Below are 22,546 nucleotides of genomic sequence, written 5' to 3'. Positions count from 1 at the left end.
AAAAAAAAAAAATCCTTATAAATTACTTACATATTACATCTACATTAAAATGTTGGGGTTTAAATCACAGTTTATGATGAGATTTTAAAGTGCCCTGTTCCTCTGTTCCCTATATTATGAGACAATGCAACAAGCAACTAGGGAGAAACACTTGGTTTACATGATGAAAACAGGCCTTGCTTTTTGGGGAAGAACCCATGGGGCATTCCTCCTTCCTTTAGGTGGCAGAAAAGTGACGTTCCAGTTAGTGAAAGCACAGTTGGTAGGCAAAAGATTAAGTAAGAAATCATTTGATCAATGCCTGTTAAACATAAGTAAGAACTACGGCGTGACATGAAGCAACTGAAATTTAATGCCAAAGTCAAACTTGCTTCGGAAACAGGAATAAAGAAATACTCATGGGGAGGGTGTTTCTACTATGAATCCCTTCTTTTAGTCTAGCTCTACTGCTTTCTTTGTAAAGCAAAATTCAAGTTAAAATGACTCCTGAATCCAAACTCTACATGCCTTGGACACAGTCACAATGTGGTTACCATTTTTCAAATGGCTCTTCTCATCAGCAGCCAAACCAAACTCTTCTACTTTAAGAGATATTTTGTGTTTTGGGGGGTGAGCAACCCAGCGAAAGATGTAAACTTTGCAAGTGAAACTCACTCTGCTTTTAAACACACTCCTCAGCCCTGCTCTGAGAAGTTCTGCAGCCACCAGTGAGCCAGCACAGAGGTCCATTAGCGTGGCCACCACAGAGACCCCGCTTTGTCAGCCTGCTCTGGTGCAGACATGCATTTAAAGCTATGTTCCTAGGAAAAGGAAGGAAGGAAATGACTTTAAGCTACATTTAAGTTACTATTTTCACTGGTTTTGCCACTTCAAAGCCAAAGGTGACTTCTAAGGAAAAATATTTGTAGTATAAATTTCATACAGAAATAATAATTCTTGAGTGAAGCCATATTTATAGGGGACTTTGTAAAGGTCAAGTAAGTTAACACCAAATAATAAAAATTGAGGCCAACTATGCATATGTACATGGCAAGGCACTAATTCTTCTGACACTACAATTATAGAAACAGGAGTTTCTATAAGATTATGATCATATTTAACAAGAACTCCACCAATCAATGTAACAGGAGGAAGAGGAAATTCATCCTAAAGGCAAGGAACTGAAAACCACTAAGAGAAGAGGGTTAAGTTTAGTATTATGTAAACCCGAAAGTGACTTTAAAATAATGAAATAAAATAATTGAAACTTAAAAATAATTAAACTTGAATCATTTACCAATCTCTGCTTCAAGAGGAGAGACTCTTTCTTAAATGGAAAATCCTACAGTGAAATGATGGACCTGACTATTAATTAACCAGTCCTGTGTGTTGAACATTTCCATTTGGTTAATCTTCTGGAAAGGAATTACTGTTTCATTTTACGAATTCTTCTTCTTTGCTCATTACATGAAGCTTTTAGCATGTCTGCTACCATACGGTTTACTTTTCAGTCTTTTCTTCTTCTTTGGTCTTTCCTGTTCAAGCTCTGTTCAGTAATATGGATCAGTTGTGCTTTGTTGAGCAGTTCAGTGAGATTGAATCAACAATACAGTTTAAACTGCCAGTACATAAGTTAAAATTTACCTCCCTTAATCTATCTTATGTGCTTCAGAATTTTACTCCAAGAACCAGAGATATTAATTAACAGACAATATGCTTACCATTTAATTACTAAAATTTCTGAAGAAAGCTCTTGCTACCCATTATTATTTTGCTACCTCTTGCTGAATGCGCAGCACTTCCTCCCGTTTCTGCATCTGAGAGATTCTCGTGCCTCTACTGTCACCGAGATATTTAGGGCCCTATTCCAACCCACCCATCCTAGTTCCCAGGAATAGGAATTTGTTTATTTGTTACCAACAAAGCTAAAATTGTACTGAAAAGTGCTTCAAAAGAAAGTGATGGAGCTCAGAGATTCACATGAAGCCCTGTTGTTACAGATGGTGGATTTTCTTTGTCAAGAAGCCGGCAGATTACTGCCACGGGAAGCTTGCATTCTTAGCCCTGCTGCACATTTCCCTTGGATTGGCCTCAAGTAACATTTGCCTGCTTATTCCTCTAAGCACCAGATTTGTTACAGTGAAAAACAAACACACTTTTTTAGGTTTTGGAAGGTAGATTGTGTGCCCTGAAAGAGTTTATTTGACCTGGAGTCTGGATTTGAAATTATTCAAGCACATCCCATGGATGTTATCAGTCTCAGATGCTTCCTACCAGTTACTTCACGGAATAGTACTTGAAATACTTCACATTTCCTCTCACCTTGCTTTGTGCTTCTATCAAAAGCTGTAAAGAAACAGATTACAGTACTTCATTATAGTTGTTGCAATTATTGCTATTTGTGAGGGTTTCCAACAGTAACACTGCCATATGCAGTGTTATTCTTACACATACTAAGCTTTATAGACAACAAAAAGTACAGGAGTATATTTGAATTACTATTTTGTAAACACTGATATCCTTTAATGCAGACATCTTAATGACTGCTTTTGGGTTTCAACCAATGCATGCCTTAGTCTTTTAACGTGATAGACCACCATCATCTCTTGCTTTAAACTCCTTGTCCAATTTAGAATACCTAGATCCCATTCAGTTCTCTTATTTTATGGGATTTTGTTTCTCAGAAACTAAACAAGTGGGCACTTGAGAAAATTAACTCTGTAAAGGCAGAAGTCTAACAACCATCTTTAGGAGAAATGACACTGCTTGACTTTGACATTGCTATGTTCTCTTCCCCCCTCCAATGCTGAAATTGTCCCTTGAGCTCACTGCCTTGCAGGCAGAGCTTAGCTCAAGCATCCACCTCTTAACACTAACCCCTGATGTCTGGTCCTTTATGTGCCTACTTCAGAAAGACAAGAGTTAAGAGAAAAAATTCAGAAGCCTGAAGGTAGCAACTACAAAAGAAATCAAATTGTTTATTAATGCATCCATCAAACCTCCTGGTAACCCTTTATGGTACTGGAACCTCCCTGAAGTATTCTGACTTTTATATATATTCTTTTAAGCTGTAGAAGTCTCAAGATATATTTTTCACTTTAAAAATAAATAAATTACTGTATCTGAGTAAAAATGTTGATTCATTTCTTCAGGACACGTACTCCTCCCTTGCCACTGCAAAGCCACTTCAGCTTTCCGAAACACCCTCGGTGCACATGTCTATGTAAAATCAACACTCCTCTTGCACCAGGGCAGGGGCTGGCCCTTATCTCTGGGGGAGATTGCTGGCCCTGGACCGGCCGGGCGGTGTTTCCAATTTCCTTATATAACAAAGCTCCGATGTCGGGAGGAAGTGGGCAGATACTGAGAAATCAGGGAGGATAAAAAGCACTAGACCCGTAACCTCTGGGGTCAGGAGGTTATGACTTCAGGGCCTAACAGTAAGGTGGAAGGATGTGTTCAGGTAGTTTTAAATTACCTTGTTTCACTGGTCTTTTCCAAGAGGAAGAGAGATAAGATCAAACGCAGAAGATTGATATCACATACAAGAATATACACACACGGCTAATGTGAATATTACTTCTGTTTTCCAACTGTAAGTCGTTTGAACGTTCAGAAGTTGAAAAGGACTCCTTCCCCCACAGCACAGTTGTGATTTCATAGTCAGAAGAGCTGCAGTGCTGATAAGCTATCCAGGATCTCTTTTGGCCTCTATGATGATAATTATTTACAGAACCAAAAGATGAATTTGCATGACCATAAGTCATTTTCCAAATCCAAACAGGGGTGGGTACACATATGACAAACTGTAAACGGAAAATACAGCTTTGGCCATTCATGTAGGTCTTTATGCATCTGCACATGCAGCAGTAAAGGACAGAAATCCTCTCCCCATGTATGAAGAAGTTCTGAAGTCCCAGTTTTCAACTTGGATGCTCAAGTATTGACTTCATGATCATCAAAGAACTGACATCACTGGCTGGGATGGCATGAAACACGGGAATCATAATGTAAAATTAATAGTCACAAAACACCATCAGAGACCAGGAAAGAACTTCCCTGACATCACTGTGCAGACATCAATGATGTTGAAGGAAAGGGCTGCCTAAGTTTCTGCTTGCCACTCCAGCCTGAAGTTGAGATTCAGCGTTCCCCACTGCAGATGTGGTGATGTGTTTCTAATGTACCTACTTTTGGCCATAAAAGGAGCTTGGCTGCTGCAGGGTTTTTTTGTTAGGTTGGGTTTTGTTTCTTTATTAATATCTGAAGAAGACACCAACATAAAGTAAACCAGAAAGTGACCATGGCAATCACTGCACTCTTGTAAGCTGCTACAGTAAACCTTAAAGAAAAGTACAGACCACAGAAAACTGTAGATAAAGGGCTTGATTTTGTCAAACTCAAATGAAAATGTGGACTTTCAAACTATGAAAGTATCGTGTTTCACACCACAAATACTAAAAGACGTGTGTTCTTTTGAATAAAAGAACTAATGACTATTCAGAAGATGATAAATAACCGAAAATTGAGTTTCTTCATTTCTTATGGGAAATTAGTTTGTGTGAAAAAGAAACAACTGTCATCTTTTCCTACGAAAACAGCCTCTGCACTTCCAGTGAACTTCCACCTTCACGGACAACTTTGGAAACAGGCCTCAGTAATCTAGGATCTTCTTACATGTCATCCAGTTCTAATCAAAGGGATGTTCTAAATTAACATTAAAGAACAGCAGAGTAAAGCACAAAGCACAAGTTATGAGCAACGTCCTCAGCAATTTACAGGTTAGAGATTTTGCTAAAGGACAGATGCATTACTGAACACTGCACTGAGAAATCTAACCCGTTCTGCTTCCCTATAAATTCTCTTTTATAGGAGATTTGCCTCAACAGCAAAAGATACCATTAGGAAACCAGTCCTGAAAAACATTCTTTTAATTGCCTTTGGATGAAAGCTACAGAATGTAAAGGTCTGGATTTGTTCAACTGATGTAATGTCCACCTATACTATGAGCAATGCATTTGCGTGATGACTTTGAAATGCTGCATCAAGTCTTTTCCGTACCATAAAACCTAACTCCACAGTTGTGAACTCTGAAAGGCGAGCCTTTCACATCTCAGACTTCTTTTCTGCATTATTTGGACTTGTTGATCTTAAAGGTCTTTTCCAAGCCAAATGATTCTATGATTCTATGGTATGTAGTTGTTAAGGTTAGGATTCTACTTTGATCTGACAGATAAAAATGTGCTAAGAGCAGGTTAAAGCGATAGGAATAAACCATATCTGCCAATTAAAACTCAGAGGAACAGTCAGCAAACTTCTTTGTCTCCCCTTCCATCAATGTGACTATTTGAATACTCAGAAGACATGAGTGGAGCATAAATCTTCACATGATTCTTCAATCTGTCTACAAATGACCATGACATTACATATAAAGTATTCTATATATTGTATATGCTTCCCTTTTAAACAGTTAAGGAGTGTATCAGACACCGTGATAAACACAGAAAACTGAGCGTGAATACCGATAAATGCAAGCCTTCCGTCTCGGAAACTCTTCACTTATTTGATTAAGTTAGGTGAAAAACAAAGCAGTCATGCTTGTAGCTTTTCTTCCTTCTTCCTTTCCTCCACTCTTTTATTCCTAATGCGAATCGGAAGTCTATGTGGAGCAGCCTGGCTAGCCCCAGTCTAACCTCCCCATCTGGAAGGGAACTAACCAGCCTTGGGGCTACTTCCAACCCTTCCCAGCTGTTGGGTTTGGGTTTTTTGTTTTTGTGGGCTTGAGAAAGCATATTTATATAAATGATTGCCATATCCTCTGCCAGCTGTTGACCCTGCTCTTGTCCCGGTTGGGGCATGTTTTTCATTTCTAGCGGCCCCAGACTGGAACTGACCCTGACAGAGTTAGCACGCTATGCAAACAGCTTCACGCGTTCTTGCTGTGACAGATAAGACAATGGCTGCCCAGTGCAAGCCGCTGGCCTGGTGTTTCCCTTTGGGCTAATGTCACACAGCTCCAAATGGAAAGAGGGCTTAGAAAAAATAAATGATGAGATTCACAGCACTGGTGGGAGGCTTCCTGTCCCCAGCAGAAGCGCTCGGTGATTTCAGATACTGCTCTTATTAGCAAAAAGGTTAACAAAAACACACGTGAAGAGGCATTTTCACCCGGCCACATCTTACATTAGGTACCAGAAAGTTTCCTGAACTGAACTGTCAAAACATTCCTGAACTATTTTTGCCGACCTGGTTTTCCTCCCATGGAATGGAGAGATGATGAATCTTCACTCCAGCCCTTGAAAACAAATTCCAGCAAAATAATAATAATACTGAAAAAAAATCAGTCACAACCTACAACAGTAACATCTTTAAACTTCCAGATCAACGCATCTGACAAGGAAAACGTTTTCTCTGTATCCCAAAGCGCTGTCCCGGAAACATATCCAGCACACTAAATACCCCATGTTTCCTGGTCACCTGTAACTACACTGAAACAAGAATATCCTGAACTATATTAAAGAATTACTTTGCAAAAAGGGGAATGCTCTCAGCAAACCCTTCTAAGGAAATGGCAGTTACTTGCTTTGGCTGTTTTTAACTAATACCACTGAAGTTAAATGGGACACAGACAATGAACTGTCGCCTTTCCAACTTCCATAAGCATTATCAGAGTTTTTGATAATAAGTAGAGGTGGCATATGTGTTCTGGTTAGTATGCAGAAGAGCCTCGTTTTATTCTCAATGCACAGATTTAATTAAAAATAAATTTACTGTTAACGCTTAAAGTGGTGCCAAGATTATCCAAACAGAAGGTTTATGATACTTAATAATTGATAAGAGGAGGGAAATTCACAGATTGCAAACGACTATTATTTAGTAGGTCTGTTTGCAAAGGTGAAAGTGGCACTGCAGCTCGCCAAGAGGAAAAAAAATCCCTGCTTTTAGTATAGTTAGAAAACAATGAATTTAGGGAACACTTTCTGTAAGCATTTGGAATTAAACTGGTATTACAGATCCCTGACTGATAACTACAGTTTCACTGACTACTTTGGATAACGTTGAATATGATAATATTCAAAGTGTTTTCTGAGACATCAGCTTCAGTCCAATTCCACACAAGGGGAGTTTTAGTTACTCTCTTTTTAATATCACCACAGAGGAGATCAGCTTTTTTAAGGCAGTGATTCTCAGCTTGGATTTCAAACCAGCTTTAGCACAATGTGCCAGAAATTTCCACAAGTGCTGAGAGAATTAACTGATGGGATCTTTGAAGCCTCTCTATCCCAGATTAACTAATGCAAAATCTGTGAAATCACTGTTCAATCTTCTTTTTTTGTATGGCTAGACGTGTTTGCAGTGGTCGGGATGACAAGATGCTCCCAAGCCATCTGGCTCCTCACACAGGATTTGATTCAGAAAATTAATAGTAACACCATCGGTGTGCACATATTGCAACAATCCAGAAATCCAGTCCTGTTACACAACCGAAGGCAGAGGTTTTGTAATTCCCCCAATAGGTTACGTAGGCTGAAAACGCTGATGCTACAGCCTTCAAAAACATCTTCATCAAACACTGTGAGTAATGAGTGAGCAATGTCACTACACACGGAACCTCAGGCTGCCCTGCACTCCTCACCCCGCTGTGCGCCCCGAACGCAGCCGCCTCCTCAAGAGCAGGGCACTAATTCACTGTGGTGAAAAGCCTGACTTGGAACACTCCACTCAGAATGAAAAGGGGAAAAGAATCCTTCTACTTTCATGTATTATGCAAATATAGTATCTATAAATAATGTGGCTTTGTGCTTTCAATAAATGCTACCTAGCATGTATCAGCCTATGAATTCAATTCTTCTTTTAAGGCTATCATACTACAGACATTTTCATGGTTGAGCAAAAGATCCATTGGGCAAACTGCAAGTTTTGTTTACAAATCAAGCTCGGACCATCCAAACAACAGGACTGTGGGAATTTAAAGGCAGCTTTATACAACTTTCTTGAGTCCAATTCAGTAAACCCATGCTTCTATATGAGAAAGAAAAGCTTTTTGGCAGAAGTGCTGCTTACCAGAACAGATGTAGGGTTTAGAGAAACTTGTATAAATTATCTATGTTAGATTAATTGTGTATTAAAATGTTACTTTAAAAGATTATTTTAGTTTGCTTCAAGATGAGCATCTTACTATATTTTACATAATTCAAAGCTTATTGCCATTAAAATTCATTAGATCTGCGTATTCAAATCCAGGAGGTATCTTTGGAAACACTCAGCTGACATGTTTAACTGCAACTGTAAAATTTCAGCTTTCTTTAGAGGTTTCTAAGCAGAGTTTCTGGATGCTGCAGCAGAGATTGCCCGGCAGAGGAGACGGACAGAGCTCCCGGGGAAACACCGCAGTGTCAAACGCATGAGAAAGATGGGAACAGAGGGAGTTTCAGACAGGTACATAAACGTTCAGAGCGTGCAGCAGTGAAGGGATGTTCAGGACTGTACACGATTCAAAACACAGTGTAACTTGTAAATACAGGGAACATTAATGGGCACAGTTTTGTCTCTTTTAACAGCGCTGATGGATTTCATTACTGTGCAGTAACAAGTTGAAATAGATAGGCGAAGTCTTGTACTCCTGCTTTTTTTTTTGTTATGAATTTTTAAACCCCTTAAAGGTCCCAGAAAACACAATATACAAAGTATATAATAAAAAATTACTTTGCCTTTAGAGCATTAAAAGCAAAAGCTTCTATAAAAGTCAAGGAGGCGGAAGATCCTCAGGGAATATTCTCTTCCCTTGAATCCTTGCAGTTGCAACATGTATGCTCTGAATAAATGAGAGGCTAACAAGCCATCCTTTGCGACCGCATCGGCCAAGATATTTTGAGCTACGAGCAACATTCGCGTGTTTTCTCTCTCAGTGCTCATTTGGAAACACCTTCAGGGGAACTGTTTTTAGAGGGCTGCACTTTCTCAAAAGCAGGTCCCTTCAACGTGCCGGGCCGCACACCCAAACCACTCGCCACTTCTGCAAACCCTGATTTCGGGCTCTTCTTGATAGCCTGGGCTCACATTCCTGAAAACCTGAGGCGAGTGAAAGAAAACCTTCACGTTTCTGTTTCATAAAAGCCTCTACCTCACCAGTCCTGAGCTCACGTTCCAGTCACTACTGATCCTTTGTATTTTGTGACGTGTCGGATCAGTCCGATTCTGCTCCTGCTGAAGCCAAATGGACAACTCCCACTGTTTGCAAGCAGAAGGATATTAAGCCCTAAATTAATAGTTTTCTTTTGGTGCAAAGATCAGGGAACCCATAAGAACAGATGGCCATAGATACAAAATGTAGGAGATTTAATTACCCTCCCCCCCCCCTCCAAACTCAAACCCTAGAAAATATCTTACAGCCAAATCATTTGAGATACAGAAGTTTCATGAAGGCTGGCAGGCGCTGAGGCCCCACTCAGCACAGGGCTGCACTATTTGCTGCTAAACTTAGGTTAATAGCCGATGACCCTTCCCATTCTTAACCTCAAGCACTGACCTCCTGACCTACCCCCAGTGATGGTGTTTATAAGCATGTTGCCACTGGTGTAAATAAAAAAGGAACACAATGTGCTGAAATTGTTACTGGTGATGACAACTGACACGCATTTTACACTGCCAGTGGGCAAACCCATCAATAAATAACTCCAAATCTGTTGTTAATGTGTTTAGAGCTTCTTGCAACGGTCATGTCATTTTTGCTGGTTTTCCTCTTTTTCTCTATATTTATCTTTGTGGCACAAACAAAAAGCTTCCAGTAAGGAAGCCAGCCACAAATAAGGCAGCCTTCGGATCAAGTTTACCATTAGCATTAGACCTCAGCTGGATTTTCTACCTTCCAAGGTACTCCTTCAGCTATGGTAAAAAAACCATGAATATATGCTGTGCCACAGAGCAAGCGAAAAGGTAGACTCTCTAAAACCTTCCAAGTCAAAAAGCATGATGGATGTATGGGTTTTCAAAGTCCCTGCCTATGGGGTACTGTGAAAACTCTTGCTCTCCACACAGCCCACAAGAAGCCAACCAAAGCAAACGTTATAGCCACTCTACAGAAATGCTTCACATACAAGTAAGACAAAAGGACAGACTCTGTTGCCCATCTCTCTTTTTCTTTTAAGCTATGTTTTGCTTTTTTAATTAAATAATTTCTAAGGTTTTTATATTGTAAATTCAATTTTAATCCAGGTTAAAATTACAAAGCAATCACTACAATGATACGCGACGTGAATTCAAACACACCATAACATCAGTCCCTGTGTTTGGAATGTGCAACTTTTACTGGAGATATTGCAACTGCACATGTTTATTAATTTAAATGCATTATTTCCAATTAAAAATTCACATGTAGAGTGTAAATGTTCACAAGGCTCCTTTCGACAGGAGCCCTGAGAACATCAGGAGAGGCATTAGCCGCCACAGCTGAACCCCAAGTACAGTGCCTGTACCCACCTAATGCCACCAGAGGACCCCTTGCCTTGCCAACCCCCTGCTGTTTTCTGTCCATGGCTCAAATGAAAACCTAGAGAAAAACAAAGGGGAAACCACCAGCCTAAAGTTTCAGGCAGCTCTGAACATTTCTGCATTGAAGCAGTCTGTTCTGTTCATCTAATCTCTAAACCAGTTTGTTAAGGACTGGATGAGTAACTGCTGCAAAGGCCAACTCCTCTAACAGCACAAAACCCCCAAAACATGCCACAGAAAGCTGCGGATCCCTGACGACTGACTGATCAGGAAACACAGAGAAGAGTAATGTCAAAGTGTAAGTACTTCTGAAAGTCCTGTTTTATCAGCTGTATTCTGGGCCTGGTGCCTGGCTGGTTCTCTCCACTAACAGACAGAATATTTCGTAGTAATGGTGAACAGCTAAAATCTGTTGTTGTTGCTGCTGCTACAATTCAATGAGACAAAAGGTACATGAGCATGCTTTTAAATGGAATAAGTTATAAAAATGATTATAGTAGATGCAACAGCCTATAAAATATGATCAAATAGCAGTCATCTATCTTTCTCAGAAACAAAAATTAGATTAGGTGTAATTGTAAAATCTAATTTACATTCTCCTATTTCCAATTTAAATTCCCACTTTTATGAAATATTCCCTGCTTCAAAGTTGTGCATGTGTAAAAGGTGCTTTGACATGTTTCTAATTGATTCGTTTTACACTGTCGAAAGGAGAACAGTGATTTGCAGCAGAATTTTTCTCTGCCTTGCACACATCTCTCATTTGCCCATCTTAATTCAATTAAAGGAAGTAAGGACGGTTTGACCGATGAATGAACCATATTTTAACCGAGGACATTTCTATGTAAACTGGAATACACCAACCACTAATTCTCAGCCAGTTACTTCCGATCTGCAACTTTTATTTTGAAAGGTCATGGCATGGTCACCGAAAAGACAGAGGATATTAAATGCTGGCAAACGTTTGACAGCAGTGCAAAACTACAGGATGATATCAAAAGCAGAAGATTTTAAACTCAAATGCAATTTATATGCAAACATTCTGTCTTTATTCCTAGCTATCAGGGTAGCTGGAAGTTAAAACTTTAAAGCAACTCCCTTCCCCCTATGACTGCTCCCTAGAAGAGCAGTAAAGACAATTTTCCTGTTTCCCAGATCTATTACACTGGTGATAACTTGTACATCCAGGACACTAAAACCATCACTCCTGTGCATCTTGGTGGGTTATAAGGCAGTATGGATAGGAACACTGAGCCCATCTACCAAAATTTATCTGTACAAAGACAAAGAGCAAAGTATGCGGTGTCTTTGACAAGTTTGTGTGTATCTGCATCTGTATGTATTAACCTGTAAATGCAACTTCTGCTATGAACAGGAGTGTAACCCTCACAGCTGAGTTGCAGTCTCTACACTGACTCGGAATACCCTGGAATATCAGTATATATCCAGCAGAAAGGTTAAAAGTGGAACAGAAAGCAAGAACCTTCAGCTTCAATGCTTAAGCACTCTATTATTTTCCAAGAATCTAAAGGAAGTGGTGCTATCCACCTTGTATACTTCAAGAAAGCTGTGAAGATAATGAGGGTATTTGTTTCTACATCAAGTAGAAAAGTTCTCCATCCTCATCCTCTCCCCAGACATGGGCACTTTGCTGCTCCTGCACTGCAAGGCAAGAGGAAAAAAATTCCTTCGAGTTCCAGGATAATAAGGCAAATTTGATTAGTCTCATCCAAATGAGCAGGAGCAGCACAGGGGACGTTCAGTGGTGGGGGGGCTGGGTAACATCAACACTTTCTGTAAAGTATTATTAGACAAAGATGACATTTTGAGGAGATGTATTAATGTAATGCAGGATTGTAGCCTTAGCACCTTCTGGACACTGCTCTTAATCTCACTGTGGAACAAGAGAGATGCTACAGTTGACAACAGAGGAAGGAATGTTACGAGAAGGATGTTTTTTTTAAGGAAAAGCTTGCTGACAGCATGCTGAAATGAGGATAAACACATGCCCACTGCTTCAAAACAGCAGCAAAGGCTGAACTTTTATTAAATAAACATGGCAAACAAGCCAGCTAAAGCCCACAGGCAAGATGCTCTGTCACCAGAGAGGTGAGGATGATGAGGTGTGTCCTTGACCAACTACTTGTGAAGTCCCTCCTGAATCAAACAGTAGCAGGGAGTACCTGAGGCATTTAACTCTGGATTTCCGCTGAAGAACAAGGTCTGGCGGGACACGTCCACACCAAAGACATGGCCAGATTACAGATGAATGAGGAGAACTAAAAGTGCTTTCTTTTCACTACCAAGGTGACCACTAGAGCAGATCTCAGGCAAGAGATGTTCTGGTTTATTTTTAGTTTGAGAGCAGTGGTCTCAGTTACTTGTACCTTTAACAAACACCTAGGTTCAAAGCAAATGCAACAGATCTTACTTAGGATGGTGTCTATACCTCTTCACAAAACTAGCTGAAAATACAAACCCCCTGTCAGGTTTTAGATCTCACATTTTAGCAACCAGGTACGATTTGAGTCACTTCTGAGAACCTCCCAGCACTGACCGCAGTCTCTCATTGGAGCTCCGGTCCAGCCCTGACCTCCACCTCTTCACTGCCTGCACTGTCCTGTTCCCTGGCCAGGGATCACTTTTGGTGTAATGATGGCTGTTCAAAGCTGGATACACCACACCTACAACATCAGGCTACAAAGAGGGTCTTTCTCCTGCCAAACAGCTCCAGGTGGAGTTTTGGCATGATGCCTAACTGCACTATTTCTTCGGAAACAGAAAATGCTAATGGCATGACGTGCCAAGGCTGTTTTCCAGAAGCAGACAACAGTAATGCAGGAGACAGAAGCAGACAGGTTTGTGAATGTTAACATAAAAATGTGCCAAGAGCCAGCCAGAGAAACAATCACTGCTTTAAGCCATAGTGGGACCTTACATGAATCAGAACAGCCAAGCTCTGAACACTCTTGTGTATCAGCAGAGCCCCTGACCAAGCTTACCGTGACATGTTAAAAAGACTCCTCCCCACTGTGTGCGTAGCAAGATTTATTCCTTATGAGTAAGGTAGGCAGAAGGTGCCTATTTGTTTTGGCTAGTGTTATAAATAAAGAACATCTAGCTTGTATGATGGGTAAGAGTTATTCCCATTTGTGAGTTTTTCCTGGAGTGAGGGCAAACTCCACTAAATATTCCTGTCTGCCTCTGTGTGCACAAAGAGCCCGGAGCACATAAATCTGTAGTAATATTGCTCTTAGAAGGACCAAGACACATAAACTGATGCCCATATGCTGTGTGTATGATTTAAAGAACATGACGCTCTTCTGCAGCACACGCTGTGAGCTGTTTTTGGGAGCCACTGTCGCACCTGCAGTGGCGTGCCTAAACCCCATCAGCAGCATGGTGGAAGGTGACCTGTCCAGTAGCGGAGGGGACTGCCACCACCGAGCTCCTCCAGTGCCGCGGCCATGCCGCTGTGTTAATGACCTCGCAGCAGTAGACAGATCCAGTCCTTCTGCTTTTCTTTCTCACTGAATGATTTCCCTAAAGCCAAAGCTGGGCAAAATGCCACTAATGCTGCCGTAAAACTCCCGCTGTGTTAGGAGGGAGGCAGGCGACTGAGGGTTAGGAGGTAATCAAGCTTACAGATTAAGGCTCACTAAAGCTACAAGATCAGCACAGCTCGGGGTGTTTATTAACTCTTTGAAAACCAAGATGTATGATTTGGGATCACACTAATATAAAGGATGCTTTCTATCAAGACCTGACTGCTGAACTACTTTGCAAGAGTAATTTTAGTTTGTGCAAAGGTACAAGCACAGAAGAAACACTCTTCAAACCTAATTCGATCAATTTTCTAACAAACTGTGCTTCAAACTATGAGATTGCACAAGCAAAAACCTCCTGAGAATTGCAGAGAAGTAAAATTTGCTAATTATTCTTCCATTCAGAAACGCTGCTTTTTAAATGAAACCAGGTAACCTGAAAGTCAATGAGTTAAACACACATCTACCCCTTGGTGCATTAAAGCTGTGACCCGGGAATGACTCTTTTTTTAGCAGTGCAGAACGGGTTAATTTCTGAATATAAAATGAGGTTGCCACAATCTGGGTGTTTTTTGTTTTGTTTGTAACACAAAGCAAAATATACTCTACAGATGCTTGATTAAAATGCAACAGCTGTTTATGGCGGTGCATTTTCCGCTAATTTACTAGGGCAGATTTTTCAAGGAGCCTTGTTTTAGTGCATCTTCATTTGCATAAACATCATACACCAAAGCTGTCTGCCCACTTGTGCCTGCCTCGGCTAATATTTTAGGTTGAAATTCAAATTCAACTAAGCCATCCCCTCCCATAAAGGAAAAAGAGTTTTGAGAGCAAGGTGTTACACCTCTGGCCCGTGACCTAACCTGCGCTTTGTATGTATTTAACTTCTCAATCCAAACCATTTCATTTTTTGGCACCGTATGCAACTAGTATTTAATCTCCTCCTCACATCTGTCTGGGTAGGCCTGGTGCCTCTTTTTATACTATTATTTCCCTTCTATTTCCCTTTCTATTACATTCCTTAAGCTTGATGACTAATCCAAATTATTAAGAAATACAAAAGGGTTTATGGAAATTATAATGATGAACAAAACCAAATCACAATTATAACGTTGTTAAGTGAATTAGACAACAATGGCTACAGCTTCCCTATCATACATTGAGGCGAATGAATTTGAACTTTATTGACAGTAGCAGCAGAAAGCCTTAATCACTAAGCACCAGTACAGTCTGATTTTTGTAGGGTAATGACCCATCTATATATTCATAACAAGGGTCTCATTCATCATAATTCATATAAAAAACCCTCCTCTTGCAAAACTAATGGAGGGAATGTGTGAAAAGTGATTGGATGGGTAAAACTATATAGGGCTGGAAAGGCCTTGATTGATTTTATTGTGCTGTGTCTAAGCCTCCCTGCACAGTACATCAGATCAGTATCTAACTGCATTTCAATTGATTTTCACTGATAGGCTTCTTTCTTATGTCTAGGGCTTAAGTACTAAACTAATAAAAGGATAAAAGACTTTGTAATACAGATTTTGAAAATAATGTGCATACATGATTTCTGTGGAAGCAAATGGTATGCTATGTGTTTGTCCTACCAAAGCGACTACAACCAAAGGGAAGAGAAAAAACATAACCAATACGAAGAAGAGTACTAAGGGGGGTGGAGAAAGGGAAGGAAAAAAATCCAAAGAAAATAAGGAAAAATTGTCCCTTGGCTAAAATCAGCTTGATTGTAAGCAGACTTGACTTCAATGGAGTTGTACCTGCTCACATTGAGGTATTGGTCAAGCTCACCCCTAAAGTTGATTGAAAGAGATTATAATTCATTTCAGATGTGGGTTAGTTCTTCAACATTTTAAATAATGAATAATATGTATCCTGATGAAATCACCTAAAGCCAAATGAACCGGTTTTTAACTGGTTCTGTATGATCTTATTCTTGGGCCTTTAAAATACGTCAATTTTTAAAGCATCCAACCTGCAGCAGTAACATTATGCCAGGTACAAAACTCCCTTTAATGCAACTGTGCATTTATAGCACAGATACCGGCTTGTTTAAACCCCAGAACGTGGCTGAATCCAACTTCAGATCAAATGGACATGATGAAAGGTGCTTGTTGCAGGCAGAAAGCGGTAACACAGTTTAAATAACTGATTATAAAAGCAACAGTTTTACATAAAGGGGAAACGTATCAAATGAAAACGCCCAAATACAGGGGGAAAACCAAAGATGTGAGAAGTGGGAACATCTTGCGAAGTCGGTTTTCCAATTTTTTTATTCTACATACTCTGCCACCATTTGCTAATCCTCCTGCAAACTGCACTATCTGCTAGTCAGATGGTTTGCAACATCTGTATAACAAATGATAATGTATATGAGTTGTTCTGGTTTTGCGCTCCTTTGCGAGGCTTGGTGTTGATCATCTCCAAAGCACACCCATGATTCTTTAAATTAAACATAAGAATCTTGTCTCACAGTACAGCTAGGTTATCCATGTGTAAGAGCCCAAGCCAAGTAATTACACATCCGCTCAAAGGATTAGACACATAAGATTTCTTTAAATTTTTAATAAAACTGCACAGCTGTTGTAGGGAAAAAACTCTTTTGTTCTAGATTTTTTAAAACCATTAAGCTCAAAGTGATCCAGTTATGCTTCAAGAAAAGGACTTTGAAAATATTTCTGTTAGGCACTTTTTTTTGAGTAGATTTAACATCAGTTTAACCTCATGGCAACAGATTTGAGCCAGGAATAACCTCAAGGAAAGAGATTTGGTCAAGTTTTAAAGAACATTTTTCTCTGCTCTCACCAAAACACCTGCAAATGCATTTTTCTTAACAATATAACCACTTAAAGCGCACATAAGCCAGTGCACATAAAACCATGTTACATTTGGTTTCATCAAGTTAGCCTGTGGGACAAGTAGAGAGATGTCTGGACAGCAACAAGCAAGTGGATTCTGTCCCCAAAGCTTTCCCAGGGCGGATGGTTCAATCAAGCCAGAGGTGCAGGTGAGGTGTGGCTCAGCTGTAGTGAACCTACAGACTGCTGGAAGCTCATCAGACCAGTGCACAACCAACACAGCACCACAAATGAGAAGCATGAGCGTCAGCTGAACCGTGTACCAGAAAGATGAAAGCAGTAGATGCATGTTCTTCAAAAGCTAAATGAGTAGCTGGAATGAAATCGGGACCTGGCACTGGTGATGTAAGCAGAGATAGGGAGAGTGACACCAAATGGGAGACAGCATCCAAACGAGCTCTATCAGAATCAGGATGAACTGGAGAGGACTGACAGACCATCCTGGCTGAATGTGGCTAAGAACAAGCCCTTTACATGGCCTTCAAGCATTGTGCTTTCAGAGCCTTTGAGGAACAAATAAGGAACAAATGATGCCAATAATGAGGATGGACTGTTCAGAGGAAAGCTGAGGTCCTGAGGAGCCAAGAAAAGCAGAAGATGCATTGGCAGAATGTGCAAGGTCAGGAATGCAGAAGCCCGTGTGCCTGTCAGTTGGAAAGGTTGGGGGAAAACCCCTGAGGTCTTTCAGCTGCAGGATGGTGATGGGCTCACTGTCTGGCATGGCTGTGCTCCAGCAGGTATCACAGAACACAGAAATATAACATTGTTCAGCACAGCGGTTAGATGTCATCTCCAGCACACGTACCATGTGTTACCATGTTCAAGCTGAAAACTGGAAAGCAATACAAAGCAGTATGGCAAGGGGAACAGAAGCCCTGGCTCAGGTAAGGGAGCAAAGGCAGCAGGGGATCCTGCTATTTCAGCTGCGAGCCAGGATGAGTGTGTGACCACTCTCCACAAACACTCCAGGGACATAAACACCAGCAAAGGAAAATCTGTTTAAGGTAAAGGACAGTACCAACACAAAACCAGGTGTACCTGAAAAGATTTCAGATCATCAAAGAAACAAGGATGGGGGCAAAGCTCTGGCACGAATACGGAGGGGCACGGGATGTGCCAGCCTGGGGACTGGGTGATGGCTGTGCTACAGCAAGCCTTATCAGCCGGGTCCGTCCCTAAAGCCTGGTTTTCCAATTCAAATATTTTACAGGACTTTGGCTTTGCACCTTGGTGTAAATTCATTACCATAAAACCATTGCAATAATATGCAATATCACTAAACAACCAACATGTAGGATTTACAAGATAAACTACGGTATGTGCGTACATTTACAACGAATTTAAATCTCTGAAGATTATAATGAACTGCAGCTGACCTTGATCAGTGATTCAAAGCCCAGAGCAGCTTCTACTCTCTCACACATTACTAACCTTTGCTACAACATTTATCAATTTACCTTCTTGATCTCTCAAGCAGGTCATGTTTTCTAATCAGCCACTAGCTCAAAGACCTACATCCCAATTAAATTACTGAATGAAGACATGCTGGAATGTAGGCTTCTTTTAAAAGAATTAACACAAAATACACTTAAAAGATTGGATTTGCCATGTCTGAACTGATTTTTTTTAAACATTTCTATACAACATGCAAGTTACAGACATATATCCTACTCTGAATTAGAACTGTTAATGTCATCCCTGAAACACAGTGTTTCCTTGGATGTTTTCTGGTTTTGCTAACCCAAGTGTTCTGTGCATAAATACTGACCTGAGCTGTAAATTATCTATGCTGAGCCATGAGCTCTTCAGACACTGGCTTGTCTGAAATCTTAGGGTAAACTACACAGATGTTTATTATTAAGCATAAGAATAGATTCACAGCCTTAAAACTACTCTGATGCTTATTAAAACATCCACATGATCTGAGCCTCATTTTTTCTCTTTCAGTGCAGCATATATGTGTATATATATATATATATTGAAGTTGCTGTAGAAGAAGAAAGTGCTGAATGAAGGGCTCCCTGCAGCCACTCAGGACAGCGTGCTGACGGCAGCCTTCTTCTCAAAGGAGCAGGCTATGGGCTGAAGGTTTGGCATTGGTGGCAGCAGCCGCCTGCTCTCAGCTGCTGCACGGTCCTGAGACCCCCAACACCTCACCCAGACTATGGGCCACTCCTTGCTTTGGTCTTAAAAGCAGGCTGTGCAAGAACTGCTTTCTGCTGCCTCTGCAGGCCAGGAGCAGTGTGCTGACAGACTCTGCGTGATATGCAGTAGCTCATCTGCACGGTAGCTCTGTTCCTTCCTGGATTTGATGCACATGTTGAGAGTGACTGTACCCAGCATGTGCAAAAGCAGTCACACAGGAGGGGAAAGAATGGTAACGCAAGGACTAAGCCTCACAGCAGCCTAGTTGCATTGCTAAGTAACTAACATGCACACTGCTGCTATTTTTAACAACATTGCTGCAAGCACAGGTAAAGAGAAGGAATCCCCTGACGTTTATTTTTCTGGCTTTTGCCAGTTTCAGAATTAGTGATGAGTAATTACTAATACTGACAAATGCCAAATACCCAACACTTCCCAAAGCACACGCACAATCTAGTCACATCTGCAGTCACTAAGAGGTGAGAGACATTCAGAGCATCAAAGCAGCACCTGTTCAAGACAAAATTTAGATTCCAATGGGGCTTCCTCTGAGTTTGAAAAGCAACTTGCTCATACTTAAAGGCCTACCCTATGAGCTTGCTGACGTTTGCTTCTACCAGACTCAAGCCTTCTACAACTCCCTCCCTCGATCAAACATTTCACAGTATATTCAGACTTGATCGATAAGCCATACAAGAAATGCAAAGCCACATTTGCATTTTATGTAACAAGAAGAGTTTGGGTTAATCGAGTTTTCATGAAGGTGGAGGAGATGCCAGCTCTGCAGGTGCACTGTAGTAAGAACAGCTTTGGTACTGCTGATCCAACACGTCCCTACTGTAAGTTTGCATTACAGCTCCAGTGCCAGGCTGGGCAGCACCTAGAATCTACCACCACCACCTTGCCTGACTGCTAGGTTTTTACAACTGGCTTTTAGGATTTGTTGTTTCAAATGTAAAATGCAGAAGAAGAGTAAAATATGCCAAATCCTGATAGCAAGAGATGCTGTGCATTCACTAAAGCTAGCACAGGTAATTGATACCCTTGTTTGATCACAAGGTTATTCTAACTGCAGTACAATATCCCACTTATGAAGCTCCACATACACAAACCACCCAATCACAGCTATACTGATACCCCAGTACTTACTCGAGCAGCGGGTCTGAACCCCAACAGGGGCAGGGAAAGCTGCCAGCATACCCATGGACTTACAAAGGTAAGAGATCTCTGGAAAGTGGATGAATCTAACTGAAAAAGGATGAGAACTCCTGAAAGTTAAGGAGCTCAGGTGAGCACTTACCAGCTATTTCAAAAAGAGACGATGTATTCAGAGTAAAACCAACAAACTGGTCAAACATAGTATGATTTTTTTTTATTTCAATTGTCTTCCTAAATGCTAATACATCAGTTACACAATGAGTTAAATTTATATGTATAAAATACTTCTGATGTTTAAAATAAAGGGGGAGTTGAACCCCAGTGCTTTGGGGATTAAATCTACTAAGATTTCTGGCTCCTTGTCCATCCTGCTGCACATCTCTGTAGCACTCTAGATATCTAGAATCATAACTGCAATAAAATAAGCTCTGCATTTATCTGGCTGTTAAATCAATTCAAAATTTATTGGTAAAAAGGAATCAAACTAGGTTATGGCATAAAATATCTTTCTTGCCTTACAGGAGCAACCCGACCGAGCTCCATTCATCACAAGAAATCGTTGCTGTGCATCTCTGCCCAGGGACTCTGTTTACAAGCGCCGTGCAGCGGCACAGGGATCCACGGGCAGGGGAATGGGCTGCACCAGAGAGCTCTGCCCTGTGACAGACCCAGAACTGAAAGAGCAGCAGTTAGAAACGTCGCTGCCCACGGCACACGACACCCTCCAGATGGCTGTGAGCTGGTTTGGGTTATTATTTTTTAACTAAAGGCATCAGCTATTCAAGTCCCGAATGGATACTCTCGGGTTTACTGTTAGTCAGAGATCTGAGCTAATACAGTCACTCCACAATCACCTTGTACATAGCGATTTTAAAGGATGACAATGACAATTTACAGTGAACATTAATGACAAAAAGAGAAAAATTAAAACTTTCACTGCTATTGCAGCAAGTTCTCCAGGATTTCACATCAAAACACACCAAACACTTTTACTTACTGTACATATCTCCCCTAACTACAAATTCGTAACAGCAAGAGGATTTCCTTGGTGAGATCCTATATGCTTCTTTTTGCCTTTAGCTTATTATGCTGGCTACTGAAGAACTAGTATACTAAAAATGAAATAACTTCCCTATTTTAATGTGGTTATAAGCTTCCTGCTAGGCTGTGACCTAATTGAGACTTTTGATCTTAGCTTTTTCCAAACATATTATTCTTCAGAGTCTGTAAAACATTTTAACTACAGATCCCCTGCAATCATTACCGAAAGCTACAGGGAATAAAATAATAAAGGGGGGGTGGAGGGGTGGGGGTGGGAGGGGTGGGGGGTGGAACACAGTTTATCAAAGTCATTGGATATACAAGGTATTAATTATGCTAAATGAAGAAATATGGGCATTTGGTTACTTTTGTGGGTCAGAACTATTTTAATCTGGCGCTGCCAGGCAGCTGCCTCCCCCTGACCTGTGTGCATCTCTATCAGCTGCCGGATCACATCAAAGCAGCAGCAAGTGAGGAAAGCAGCGACCAGCACAGGGGCCCCGCTGTGGTACCAAGGTCACCGATTTGACTGAAACCACCACATTGTTATCAATTACAATCACTGATAAGGACATGACCTTTTTTTGAGGCACATAAATAGGGGGGATATTCATGCGACTGCTTCCCCCAAAAGCGCGCTTGGCTCGCCCCATGTGCCGATAGGGAGAATAAAACAGCACAGAAAATTCCAATTCTCAAATGGGCAGAGAGTTAAAAATATGATCCAGAGTCCACCGCTGGTAAGATCCACTCAGCTCACCCGACTGCAGTCCCCTTGATTCAGTTAACTGAGGCAAACACGCGACAGAGCACAATTAAAGCACACGGGAAATTGTATTTCTACCCTACAGACGGCTCTTGTGAAGTTTCATCAAAGCAAACCCCAAAATGTCTTTATTATAGCAAGACCTACAGCAGAAGCACATGTAACTGAGAACAAGTAGTGTTATACAGTAGTAAGTCACCTAGTAAAATACAAGTATATTTTCAATAAAGATTAGTTCTGCATTTTATTTCTCAAAATTCTTTGATCAAGTAATTTTGAACTATATAAACCCAGCCAGACCTCCCTAACAGAGCATTCCTTCAGAGATGGTGCTGCTGCACACAAAATGCTACAGTTCATCTAACTATACTTCAGGTGACGTTCCTCTTGTTAGTTTTACATATGTGGCAGTTTTTGCTCACATCGGTTGCAGACGTATTAGTTTAGAGAAAAAGAAAGCTCCAGATACAAAGGATCCTACTGCCCAACCAGAATGAAAAGCATTTTAGCAATAAACTAACCACAGCAGTTCAGCATTTTAAGTTATCATC

The 22,546-nt window shown here is 40.8% G+C and overlaps 1 protein-coding gene across 14 annotated transcripts in view; it reads right to left on the bottom strand.

Moving 5' to 3' along the window:
- Window positions 1-22,546, bottom strand: part of BCAS3 (BCAS3 microtubule associated cell migration factor) — a 361,836-nt gene that overhangs the window by 126,912 nt on the left and 212,378 nt on the right. The window contains exon 24 of one of the 14 annotated variants that reach the window (XM_061470536.1): window positions 394-2,325. The exons of 12 other annotated variants lie outside the window; for them this stretch is intronic. In XM_061470536.1, the coding sequence (XP_061326520.1) occupies window positions 2,210-2,325 (116 nt within the window). In that variant the 3' untranslated portion in view covers window positions 394-2,209. Of the gene's footprint in view, window positions 1-393; window positions 2,326-11,823; window positions 12,133-22,546 lie in introns of those variants that run through there. One more of the 14 variants, XM_061470537.1, reaches the window with a different exon arrangement.

The sequence above is a fragment of the Pezoporus flaviventris genome, unplaced genomic scaffold, assembly GCF_033815535.1.
Source record: "Pezoporus flaviventris isolate CSIRO_AGI_PZ_B2104156 unplaced genomic scaffold, CSIRO_AGI_Pfla_v1 ptg000063l, whole genome shotgun sequence".
Taxonomy (NCBI): domain Eukaryota; kingdom Metazoa; phylum Chordata; class Aves; order Psittaciformes; family Psittacidae; genus Pezoporus; species Pezoporus flaviventris.
The sequence above is the reverse complement of the archived record's forward strand: the minus strand, read 5'-3'. Positions and strand labels throughout refer to the sequence as shown.